Source organism: Ciona intestinalis, chromosome 11, assembly GCF_000224145.3.
Source record: "Ciona intestinalis chromosome 11, KH, whole genome shotgun sequence".
Classification (NCBI taxonomy): Eukaryota; Metazoa; Chordata; class Ascidiacea; order Phlebobranchia; family Cionidae; genus Ciona; species Ciona intestinalis.
In genome coordinates, this window is record NC_020176.2 from 644,076 (window position 1) to 657,221 (window position 13,146).

At 35.0% G+C, this 13,146-nt stretch overlaps 1 protein-coding gene across 1 annotated transcript in view; it reads right to left on the minus strand.

Annotated features, from left to right (window-relative positions):
* The window catches only part of LOC100187228 (SCO-spondin), a 16,840-nt gene extending 5,431 nt beyond the window's left edge, over window positions 1-11,409 (minus strand). Inside the window, exons 1-19 of the mRNA XM_018814063.2 lie at window positions 11,240-11,409; window positions 10,728-10,870; window positions 10,263-10,384; window positions 9,868-9,998; window positions 9,200-9,361; window positions 8,799-8,910; window positions 8,171-8,333; window positions 7,558-7,815; window positions 7,272-7,352; window positions 7,024-7,072; window positions 6,629-6,784; window positions 6,096-6,193; window positions 5,614-5,760; window positions 5,182-5,263; window positions 4,377-4,532; window positions 2,727-2,900; window positions 2,276-2,458; window positions 1,770-1,889; window positions 908-1,057 (exon numbers count right to left, since the gene is read on the minus strand). Coding sequence (XP_018669608.1) covers window positions 908-1,057; window positions 1,770-1,889; window positions 2,276-2,458; window positions 2,727-2,900; window positions 4,377-4,532; window positions 5,182-5,263; window positions 5,614-5,760; window positions 6,096-6,193; window positions 6,629-6,784; window positions 7,024-7,072; window positions 7,272-7,352; window positions 7,558-7,815; window positions 8,171-8,333; window positions 8,799-8,910; window positions 9,200-9,361; window positions 9,868-9,998; window positions 10,263-10,384; window positions 10,728-10,870; window positions 11,240-11,354 — 2,602 coding nt within the window. The 5' untranslated portion in view covers window positions 11,355-11,409. The remainder of the gene's footprint in view (window positions 1-907; window positions 1,058-1,769; window positions 1,890-2,275; window positions 2,459-2,726; window positions 2,901-4,376; window positions 4,533-5,181; window positions 5,264-5,613; window positions 5,761-6,095; window positions 6,194-6,628; window positions 6,785-7,023; window positions 7,073-7,271; window positions 7,353-7,557; window positions 7,816-8,170; window positions 8,334-8,798; window positions 8,911-9,199; window positions 9,362-9,867; window positions 9,999-10,262; window positions 10,385-10,727; window positions 10,871-11,239) is intronic.
* Between the last annotated feature and the right edge of the window lie 1,737 nt (window positions 11,410-13,146).

Below are 13,146 nucleotides of genomic sequence, written 5' to 3' on the forward strand. Positions count from 1 at the left end.
ACCGACCCCTTTTTTGGGTTCTGGCTACATGACAATCTCTTATACATGACGTCGAAACTAGATTAAACTGCGATATAAGTATATGATGTTTTATTGTGACGGCAATTTTGGACGGCGGGGTAATTCTATTGAAAATCCGGTGGGTTACTTGAAATGCGTTTACTGGACATGTTGAAATATTTATTAAACCAAACATTAAGTCAAATTTATTTTAACCTTGTAAAAATTCTGAAACTACCAAGAACCGAATGTTTTTACGTCACAGACACAAATGCTTTTATCGCACGATAAGTTGCCAGGCAACCGGAACGTACCTTGACTGACGTCTCCGTTAGAACTGCGGTCTGGAACATTTATAAACGCTGGATTTTTATTATTTTAATACTTTAATGGAAATATCAATGATCCTATCGAGTTATTCTAGTATTATCTGCGCGATTATGATCTATAAGTTTGCGTAAGAAAGGCAATAAACATGACGCACGCATTAAAATTCCAGGGCCTGCGGGAGTACCCTGGTATTTGTGAGGGCCTGCGCGCAGGCCTTGCAGGCCCGCATTCAGCGCCTATGAGTAAGAGATAATACAGCAACAAAAAAAGGACTCATATGAGCAAGCCACGCCTCACAAACTAAAAATTGGTCCCAAATTGATTTCATTGGGATGGGATGCTAATACCAATTTTGAAAAAGCTTTTTGAGTATTGTTTTAGGTGAACAATCTTTATGACAAGTTTTAATGTAAATTAATGTTTAGCATTCAGGTTTGTCACAAGAGATGACGATTTGTTGTTTCGTCAAGCCAGTTGAGCTGTTGTAAAAATATTTACATTGTGCCTGGTAGCGGAAGTAACATAATTCTGTCTTAAATATTTAAGCAGTTGCAAACATTAACATATAGCTACCAACCTTCTTGTGGAGATCCAAAGTCTATTGTTCCAACCACTGTAGTCATCATACAAACATTCTCACCCACCCCACAAGCAGCAGGTAACATACTTACATTGCCACTGTAACCCATAGTGGTGGTTGTACCCATGAAACAAGTCAACTGGGCAGCTGGAAGTAATAAAGGCATTTATATATGTATATCTATGCAGTACTACAGTCCTGTTTTATTCTATAAGGGTGAGTCACTACAGCATGGCTAGCCATGGAACCTGGGATTTTTTTTCAACACCTACAGTGCTACAATGCATTTGTGAGTGTGTGACCACTGGGTTGGGGCAATGTATGCTATGTTAGGGGGCTTTAGGACATATATACGCCTATCAGTATTGAAAAAAAACATTCAACCCGGTATCCTTAAGTTAAAATGAAACCACTGAAGTATGATGAAAAACCTAAGGAGTAACGACTGAGTTACTGTAATTCTTGCTGCAATAAATGTTGCAAAAGATATATGAAGCCACCACATGCGCAACAGTGAGCTAAGTAACCCCACCACACAAGGATAAATAAACTATGATGATCTAATAAGACAAGGAATACCTTTCTACATTACTATCAATGTTTAATCTATGATTGAATGATAAAACTCCCACGAATAATATATCAGGAAATTGCATCTTTATAGTTAACACCCGTAGGCAAAATCAAACTCATGTTTTTCGAGATAAACTTTGAAAAATGAAATATACTGATCATAATACATAAACATGCAGCTACGATGGGTAAAAGGCGACAATGTGTAGATATGATTAAAGTTTGTATATGCCCTCGGGTTAGAAATTTAACAGGGTTTTACTCCAATAAAAATATGACAGTTTACCATTTTGACAATTCCTTCCAGAATATCCCGCTCTGCAAAGACAGCTGTAATCTTGACCATTCAATCCTCTAGTGGGCACACAAGAGCCACCATTCTGACACGGGCTCATTAGACACATTGCTGAAAATATTTTAGTTGAAACACTTTAAATAAATGGGAAAAAAGGTTCCTTTAATTTTAAGAAACATGGTTAGGTTTTGTACAAAATAAAATACGAATTAAATATTAAGCATTAAAAAGTGTCCTGTTCCACATAGGAAACACACACTGATTTGAAACAACTTATTACGAATGCTAACAAACTTATTTGGTGTACAGACACAGACTCATGTGTATAAAACAGAACACATATGTCATAACTACTGTTGTTGTTCCCTCACACAAGAATAGAAGAGTTACATGCATTAATTTATTTATTCATTCACTTACTTATTTAGTTACATTCATTCTTACATTCATTTACTTATTTATTAAGTTACATTCATTCACTAATAATACCAACTTACTTGTTTGATGTACTGACACAGGTGCTATAGATGGTGGAGGTGAATTACATAAATCACCATCACAACAAGAAGTTCTACATGAAGATATGGTGGTACCAACACCTTGTATTTGGAGTTGTAAGTTCTCACATGTAAAGTTACCGCACTGCGTTGCGGGTATACAACTACCGTGGAACATCTCCACTGTGGAAAGTTGGTTTAATAAATATAGGACTTCATATTAGTTGGAAACCACTAAAACTTGGCTCTGTGGGTAATGAGCTCTGGCCTGAATCCACGATCTGTGACAGGCCGCACCATGGGACTTTACCCATTTATAATACAGGAACTTTAAGATAATTTTAAACAAAACCAAATCATCAAAAACAAAGAAAACAATTTACTTAAACATCTGTTTATAAACTACATAACACAAATACTAAAATCCTGTTTAATTGGCAGAGTAACTTACTTTGAATTCCCATAACATTTGCTATGTATGTTGCGTAACCACATTTGAAAATATATTCCCCATTTATGAGTGAGTCGTTACCATGGGGATATTCAGCACAACTTCTGTTGACCAAAGTATTGGCCACAGTAAGTGAGCTTGTGTTGGTGAGCGTGCCGGAGTAACATGTCACGTCTGTAACGGATGTAATGCAATAAATACACAGATTATAATGTACGTGGGTGAGGTCCCTGCTACAGACCTGGTGGCTTAGACTGGATTTGGCTTATTACCCCATGAACATATAGATAGTGCTGACTGTTAAAAAGATAATTTGGATACTTTTTAATGCGATAAAATAGTGAAAATATAATTTCATAATATAGCCTTATATATAATACATCACATCAATGAACATACAGCCTTAGATAATTTTGTTCAATAGAATATATTGGTTGTTTAATGCAATAAATCAGCAATAAATAATCTAATGGCAGATTGCATTGTAAAACCAGGTATTTTTCATAATGGAATGTTCTAGCTTTATGTAAATCACAAACAATAAAACATTAAACCAAGTGAAAGAAATATTGTAATATATGTATATTTATAAAATATATATAAACATATATAGTCTAGAACCATAAAAAACACATTGTAAAATGTAATATATTTCACGCATTAAGTAGTTAAAAGCATAACATGCAAATTAGGTCATTTTATTTTTAAACAAAACAAACATTTTAATTTCTAAAAAATATTTTAAACATTCATACTTGCAGTTGTACAGGATACAAATAAAACTAAAATAAACGCTTGAATTTCCATGACTTCAACCCTATACATCCTACCTATGTTATTAACAGTATATAATGAAAATCTTATATTTTGGTGGCATGTGTTATGTTATGCCTGAGGCATAGGATGGGAAACATAATTGCATGCTTGCCAAGGTTTATGTTGATTGTTTAAGATTAAGATTGTACTGATTTGAAACCAAGATCTTGTGGTGGCTACTATATAATTGGAACCTTGGGGCAAAATTTTGCAGTAAGGTGTAATTAGATGAGGTGGATTTATAAACATGGGGAATTACGTCATGTTTGATGATTTAGTTGTAAGTATTGTTGGAGAAATTTCCAAATAATTGTTAAAATTATTATCAATTAAAGTTAATTGTATAATACAGGATACGTAACATGTGGTTTAACAAGTGGATACACGAGTTTTTCAAAGCTTATAAAGGTGTGTGTAATGTTGGATGTACAATATTGTAACGTGTGTTTAGAGAATGTGTGTTAAATATATTTATCTTATACTTTATTAACGCACACGCTTTTACACTGGGTAAAATTGGTCAAAAACAATGAATGTAACTGGTTTATCCTTGTGTGGCACGGCAATGTAAGTTGTTATAACATGAGTGTTCTGTTTCATACACCTAGTGCTCGCTTAGAAGTTTGTAAGTGCATTTTATTAAACCATAAATTTATTACGGATCATTGTTAACACAACAATGATAACTTAAGATTTATTTCCGAAATGACAACATTTACAACAATATAAAACTTTTCCCAACTAAACGATGAGGATTATGTTTTGGCTTTAGGTTTGTGCCTTTGAATGTGAACAATTACTCACTACTGTAAAGAAACCAATGTGTTGACTTACTTGAGCATTTCATTGTTGCGCAAGCAGCGACCTCGTGTGTTGGTCCTTCACATGGGGAGGAATTAACATTCATCATCATACACTCCCTCGTGCGGTTCTTGAAGCCACCGCCACAGGTTCTATTGCAACTTGACCACGATGTCCAATCATCCCATACTGTGGTGTAAATGGAGGAAATTATTTATAAGTTAAATTTTAAATATAAATTATTTCAATAATAAATTAATTTATACTTTAATTTATTGTTTCATTATAAATTTATAATAAAATAAAATAAATTATTTCACATTTTAAAAGGGTGTTTTTTTTATCCTCACCTATGTATGACAGAATACGCTAGTTATAAAGTAATGATCTGGTGCTACGAAAGTGTAGAATCAGATCCTATTTGAACAAGAGACTGACGATGCCATTTAGGCGAAATATATTTCTCCATTACCACCAGTGGTTGGACTTGATTTTTGTTTGTTACCTTTTCGTAGCACCAGATCATTACTGTATTTTACTATGAAGAATTGTTCAATTATATGAACATCAGATCAGGGTCGGAATTTATTACAAGTCATTAGTTATAAAGTAGTTTTGATAATAGCAAATTTATACTGTAACGTTTTTTTGCAGTAAGTATTCATGCTGCTAATTCGTAACCTATAACGCTGTAAGAATATATATGGATATGTATTATATTCTATTTCTATGTATGGGTTATGCTCTGAGTTTAAAGCCATTTAGAGGTTTATAATGGAAAGATGAGCCCGTTATAAACCCAGTGTATTTATATAAACTTGATAATGTAAAAACTTACCATAACAAGTAGGCAAAGTAATATTAGCATCACTGCATGCCATGGCTTCCCTTACGACCCCAACACAACCTTCTACTCCAACCTGGGAGTAAAAATACAAACAAAAATAAAACATAAATATTATAATAATAAAAATTCAACAAACATAAACTTATTTATCCTTGTGTGGCAGAACAACAATGGTTGTATAACACAAGTGTCTGTTCCATAGACCTGGGGTCACCTACGAGTTACCACATACGTAATTTGACAGATTTTTGGCACCTTACTGTACAACCTTTAAAAGAGTCTTGCCCAAGAACATACACTAACAATGGTAATGTTCTTTGGGTTAAAGGCAGGCAGGCTAGCCATTGTGCCTCTAGGCTTAGAAAACACAAACAAAAAAAAAGTTAACGAGAAATGTAAAAAAATGATAGGAATATAACTTACGTTTCCTCCTTCACAAGACCGCCCCCTTGTGATAAATCCATCGTTGCACGTCACCGAACACGGTGACCATGACGACCACGTGCTCCATCGTGGACAATTATGTTGGTTACAATTAATAAGTTCAGCATATCGGCCGATGCATCCAGGCTGTTGGAAAAGTAAAATAATTCACATATTTATATCATATGTAGTTTGTGGGTTTGCTTAACAGGCTAATTCTAGCTTTTACTCCAGGTTCCCAAGCAATGACTTCAGTATGATACCAGTAAGATACAAATATACAATTATATATTACTTAAACAGGATTTTAAGTTGGCTGTTTAAAACTTGAACATTCATAGAAATAGTGCCAGGGTTTCACAAAAATATTCATAAAAGGTGGTTTGTAAGTGTAATAACCTAAAAATATATAAAAGGCAACACAATTTTACTTTCACCCTACATTACTTTATCACCTACATAGTTATAACACAACAACTTACATCTCCTGGTTCGCCTCCTGTGCAATTTCTTGTCCTTGTTTTAAAACCTCCTTCACAACTAACACTACAATCTGCCCATTGTTGCCAATTGGTCCAACCTGAACAAAGTGGTTATGTTAAAAAAAATTAGCATGAAGGCGCAGCAACTGTGAACTTTGTTAATTTGCCAAGGTTAAGTCTGTGGCACATTAACTTCACAGTGCTACAAAAGCCAGAAAACATGGAAGGTGACATGGGGAAAATATAAAACATAATTTTTCAGCTGTGTACACAGAAAAGTGTTTTCAAAGTGTCTGTTGGCAAGACACAATTACTGAAAAACATTAACAAATACTGTGCACACTGGTCACTAATGAGTAGTAATACCCTGGAAGTATGGGTAATGGCCAACTGGACTAAATCTCAGGACCATAGTGTTAGTGTACCAGGCTACAGGGTCTCAGTCACATAGAATGGTAAAAAGACTTTTATAAAAAAACACTGGTCTAGAAAACTAAAACTGTTACGTCATACAAACAAAATTGCTGACTCACTCCGACAAACATCTGTCCCACATTCCTCCTGTGTATACACCGTCCCTTCACACCCCGCGTCACCAGGGTCACCTCCTATGCAACGTCGAGACCTCTCCCTACTCCCCCCACCACACGTTTGTGTGCATTCGCTCCAAGCCCGCCATTTTTCCCATGCTGGAGGGAGGAAGATAATATTTAAGATATGGGTATGTTACTATGTATTTAAACCATTGTAGGTATTTATATTTGGGGACTTTTTATTTGTTTCAATGTATGGCAGATAGTATAGACAACCCATGGAAAAGTATAAAAACATCTTAATAGACGTAACACTAGTGAAGCCTAGGGTGACTCTAAGTTTTTATACTGCTTTTATATATTATTTAAGATATCTATTAAATCATAAAAGTTACCAGCAGTAGGTCCTCCACAATTTTCTTCATCGTCGTTATATTCACAATCCTTCATGTAACATAGAAATATTAAAATACACGAAAAGAAAATCCTTTGCAACTAAACAGACAACACATTTATTTAAAAATATAAAAAATAATGATAAATAAGCTATTCTTTTAACATAAAAAAACACTTCTAAATAAGATAAAAACACAATTTATTTTAGAATGTAAAAAATAAAAGCTGATATTTTTAAATTACTTACAGGTGTTCCATCACAAATCCAATCAGGACTAACACAGTTTCCAATATCTCTACATTGTAGTTCACCTTCACCACATCCAGTCTAAAAGTAAAGCATTAAATATTGTGGGGTAATTCAATGAATATATTATATATATATACAGCAAGTGTACATCAGACTTATTTATTCTCACGTGGTGGGGCAACTTAGGAAGTCTAACACAGATGTGTGCTCTGTTTTGCTACTTCTAATTCTAAGCTACCCAGCCATGGAAGAATAAATAGGTGATAAAAGCCTAACAACATACCAATGGGGCGATGGTGTAGATAAATCGTGTTGTTGGTATTGGATTTGTTGATGCTGTTGCTATTGTTGTTGTAGGCCTAGTGGTGGTGGTTGTTGTTGTTGTTGGGGCAGGAGTAGTGGTCGTAGTAGTAGTTGTAGTTGTTGTTGTCGTCGTTGTAGTTGTTGTAACAGGAGGAATGCATATATTGTCTGTAATTGTGATGTCATCAATAGCAATATCTCCCCGATAAGTGCTTCCTCTTGTCCCAATGAAGGCAAACTGAAATATTAACATTATTTTCTAACTCGCACCAAACATTCTTCATAGAATCTTAATGCTATTGTTCATTAGTAGTACAGCATAAGTTGTCAGACATACACTAAGAAAAAAAGTGTAGAAACTCCCCCACAAAGTTACGTATATGTGGTTACTTATAAGTAAGAGGACACAAGGTGTATGAAGCAGAACACCTGTGCTATAACGACTGTAGTTGCCCCGCCATTCAATCTCAATTTAATAATTTACATTCATTCATTTGTAATGAAAGTTCTGTAACCTATTAATGATAAAATAAATAAACACCTGTACTGAATGATATTTAATTTTTATGAATAATAAATTAATTTCAATGTACCTGTGCTGGATGGTCACTCCTTGTGATGTTGATTTGAGCTTGCATCCACGATGATCCCTGATGACCAAACTTGTTGAAGATAATTCTTCCTTCATCTGGATCTAATCCGGAGGTTAATTGTTGGACACGAAGTATTCCAATACCATCACCACGCATGTGATACCTGGGAAGATTATTTTAGAAAATCATTTGAAAGATAAATTAAATTAGTCCTAGGTGTGCCTTGTAAAAACCCTTAAGATGCTTGTTAACCACAACTGACAACTTAAAGAATTTCGACTATAATAAATAAATGGTTAAAATTCTTTACTAAGTCTTTGTTTGGTAACTATTTTCAACTGTAAGTCACTTTACAAAAAAAGGGACTGTAGGTCTGTAGCTGAAAGCAATTTCCACTTTCATTTTGCAAGCAGCTTGAAGTGATAGATCATACGGTTTTGGTTTACACAGCCTAGTTACAGCAACTGTCGTAATAGATACAGTTCACCAAATTGGCAACTTTCACTTCAAGCTCAACCATTTTTACAAGCATTAGGCATATTAATCCCGCTTGTTTCTGAATAATAAACAACAGTCCTACATTGAGCAGTATTCTGCATGTTACTAATATCTACCATATTGAACTTACCAAAATTCTAGGCAGTAAAATTGTAAGTTTGATATTTGTTTGCTTGGAGAGAGAATAATTGCTCTTTTACCTGGTTGTATGCCGGATGCTTCAATGTACAAGTATTTCCCATCTATATTACATAATACATTTAAAACAACCTTGTAAATTTTAAGATGCAGCCATTAACATAAACTGACAACATTTAGTTTCGCTGTGCATCAATTTACAGCATTAAAAATCAAATGTATTCATGCAAGGCTATTAAATATGGCCCGTATGCAATTTTAAGAATCCCAAAAATGGGCTTTATATATGCGGCTATATATGAGTAATATTGGTTAGGCTTATATAAAAGTATGTTGGAATCTGCTATATTGCAGGCCGTAATACGAACACAAAAACTCTGATTAGTTTTATACCAGCAGATTGGTGGGTGTGGTCATTTGTCGGACCAGTTGCCGACATAATACCAGAAGGGGTACGACCGCTGTGGTGTTTCCATAGAAAATTTGCAGAAGAATGTTGTGTCCACCCAACACATAAACCATTGAGAGATTCAAAATCACAGTTAAATGAAACACCTGCATTTACAAATAAATACATTTAATAGTCACCCCCCTTTGGCGTCTTTTGTAACTACTTAATCTTAACTATTAGCCTAATTTGTATAACATCACAAAGTTCTGCACTAGTACAGTGCCAATGGAATATTACATACAAAGCTGTGATGAAGTTCTAGTTTTAATAGATTAAAACATAATTAACACAAACAGAAATTGCAAACCAGTAATTGTAGTAAAAGACAGTTTTTTTTCTCTAAGAGCTTTTACTAATAACTTCAACAAATGTTGAAGCCTATGAATTAGCACCCTGCGTGTTGGGTTAATGAGTCAACTGTGCCCTAAATCTCAGGTACCATGGCGCGCTACCCTGTCATACCTCACCTGTATAGATATTTTAAAAACATTCTACATTCTAAGCTATTTAATGTATGAAAGCTTGTCAAGCTATCACTACTAAGTATTTTTGCTCTCGTTACGATATTTGTTAACTGGTAAAGCAAGGCTGTATGTGTTCAGACACTTACTTGGTGGCCGAACCGCTGACCAAAATATTGCGAATCCTTCAAATTGGTCAGAAAAATCGGTCTTAAAATTTAACCGTACCCTCTTTTTTGTGGAATACACGGGATTGAACACCGTGTCGGGTCCGCAGAATCTGAGAAAAACCAATGCATTTATTTATTAACAATATTTAAGTTTAGACAAAGGGCTTATTTTGACAATCGTTAAAACACGCATGGATAGAAAGTATGAGCAACAGCAAGTATAAAGGCAAGTGATTATAGGTATAAAAGTTAGTCGAAAAGTAAATTATTACACTGTAGGTATACTAGCTTTCGTTAATATGAATATTAACTTGTTCTACGCTTTTAAAATTCCCGCCATTTTTAACCTGGCATTTGATTGGTTAGTTACTTACTTCTGCCCGCCCACTAGCGGATCAGTTATTCGTGTTCCATCATATATAGAGATCGCATCTGCACCACAATCGCTACCCTTCTGCACAGGCGCGTCTTCAACGTCCATATAGCGAAACTCAAACTAGAAATATAAAATGATTGCTACAACCAAACTTAAAGTTTATTTATTGTTTTTTTACAACAAAATGTTTAACCCTCTTCAAAAACCAATACGAACTTTAAATGGTCCATTACGCTCAACGACAATTTCCGTTTCGTCCTCATGTTTTTAGAAATTTGTTCGTGATCTTTGTTATTGTACTTAAAAAATCAAAGGCAATGTTGGTATTAACGATTTTTACCTTTGTGTGTTTAAAAACAGACGTTTTCCTGCTAATTACCTTCGTTGTTTTAATTAATCTAATCTTTATTGCCGCATTCGAATAGACAAACAAAATTATATGTTAGGTTCGTCATATTCTTACCTTTATAACGTATCCCGTCCTAACAACTATAGTCCAATTGCAGTTCAGCCCTGCGGGGTAATTCCCGTGGGGAAAATTTTGACTTGCAATATAACCTGATCGTCCTCTACGTGCGCCACCACATGTTCCTTGTACTCCTGGTGCTACAGATAGATTAATAAACATGTTAGTTGTATAGTCTTATTTGGTATGGTTAGTGCCAATAGCTAATTTCATTTACTTGTTTGAAAGAGTGTATAGCAATTCCTAATTGACAAATTTACACACATATTTAGGCTATAAAAATTGCATAATGCCAAACAAAAATATCCCTACAACATACATTAAAATGGTTTCCGTTGTGTTTAGTTTAAGTTATGCAGCAACCGTTACAATGTGTGTTATATGAGTTAATCAAGTTACAACATACTTGGTTGCTGTTTTGCTAAAACGTGAAAAATGTGGGTTTTACATAAGTTGTCCGTAGCTACAGGCCATGTACCCAAAACATTAATTACCATACGTTTACTTACGTTTCGTTCCAATTGCTCTTTTCGTTCGGTTTGAAAAATTGCTTTTGTAGGAAACGTTTATAATACCTGTCACTACTAATAAAAGAGTTACTGCAAACAGCAATTCTTTTCCCATGTTATTCTTATGCAAGACCTACTGCAGCTATCAAAAGTGGTTTGGAATCAAAATATCGAAGAATTTTCACGGTGTATGTTAATAGTATAACAGCGACAGAGCCTAGGGCAATTTGCGGTGACTGATAATCTGGTTATGGTCTCATTCCTTGCCAAGAAGTTTACCAAAACGAAAGTTTGGTGACCTAATCGCTTATCTGGCTTAAAATCCTACTATGACTCCAGCAATAACAAGTATTGAGCCTATTTCTGAACAATATTCCAAGTACCAAGTATTGTAAACGTACCATATCTGTCTATATGAAGTTTTGAACTTTATTTAACCTTTAAACCAAAACATACCCTACCCATGTCTTATCTGATTTGGGTAACAGAACCTCACAATAAATTTAACTTAGTTCCAAAGTTTCGTCTGCCACGCGGCGAGACTTAGTCAGTGTTTATGCCTGTTATAGGAGAAGCAGCATTTTACGTTTCTCATCTGCCAATGAACTTTTGAACCTTATCAGGCCATCAAACCTATACACTGAAATACCAAAAACTTGTTATATATGATGCATATCAAATATAACCGGTCACTCACTATATACATTATACAATACTTATATATTAGGTGGGGTAAAATGGGACATGCTTTTACCTTCTTGTCTGGTCCCATTTGGTAATGAACAAAGACAATTTAAAGAACTATAACCGTAGCTCCACGACCCTAAAAAGCGTTGTTAATTTTTCAAAACCAAATCAGTAAATATGACTTGGTTCGAACGGTGAGCCATTTTACCCTATGCATTACTATATTGTAAGTTGAGTTGACCACTGTCCAAAACTTATAACATATGCCCTTTGTTTTCAACGAAGACCAAAAAGACTTGTCTGATATGTAGATATAGTACTGTGGGGTAAGATGAGACACCTTTCGCACATAATATCCAAATATCCTGATCGTGTTTCAAACAACTAACAAAGGTCTATGCGAGCCGTAAGAATACGGTTTTATAATTCTTTGAGTGCTCTCTGTTTACTACAAAATGGGACGAAAAAATAGCATAAAAAGGTGTCCCGTCTTCCCCCACCCTACTTCACGTATAATACTCATGCTGTGACTAATACTGACCACTCTGTCCAATGAGTCTTGTACTGTACATGCGTACTGATGTTTTACTCCGCTGTGTTCTTTATATGCTGCTTTGAACACACACAGTATAAATGACCACTGCGGTAAATCCTCGCTTTGTAATTACATAGCTGCCCGAAGGTGTCTCTACACCTCGAAACCGGTTCGTCATGCCCGACGTTGCTTATAAATGACGTATCAGTTTATTATGACGTAAACAATCCAACATGGCGTCACAATTTCCCACGCTTGTCACACAAAAGTATTTTTAAAGATTTGATTAAACATTTAAACTTTGTGGTATTGTGGTAATTTTTCTTGATGTTAAAACCAAGCTTATAACTTTTCTTTGCGTGGCAACGACAGTCGTTATACCACGAGTTGTATGAGCTCCATCTCCGCTTACGAAGGACCATATGTGTGTTTCTTCTGGAAGAATGTGTTTATTTTAGGATTAGAGCAATTCGCCCTGGGTTGGAGCAATTGCCGTTAAAGGGGCATACCAACAAAAAATCAAAATTTGTGTATTGAGAGATATGCTCAAATGTGACCTAAAGCTACCACCCGAGTTTTAAAATACAAAACAGCTTTTGAAAAAAATGAGTTTCAAAACAGCAAATTCGCCCGGTGGTTTTAATCTCATAGACATAGAGCATAGTAGCGTCCGGTATTGATCAAG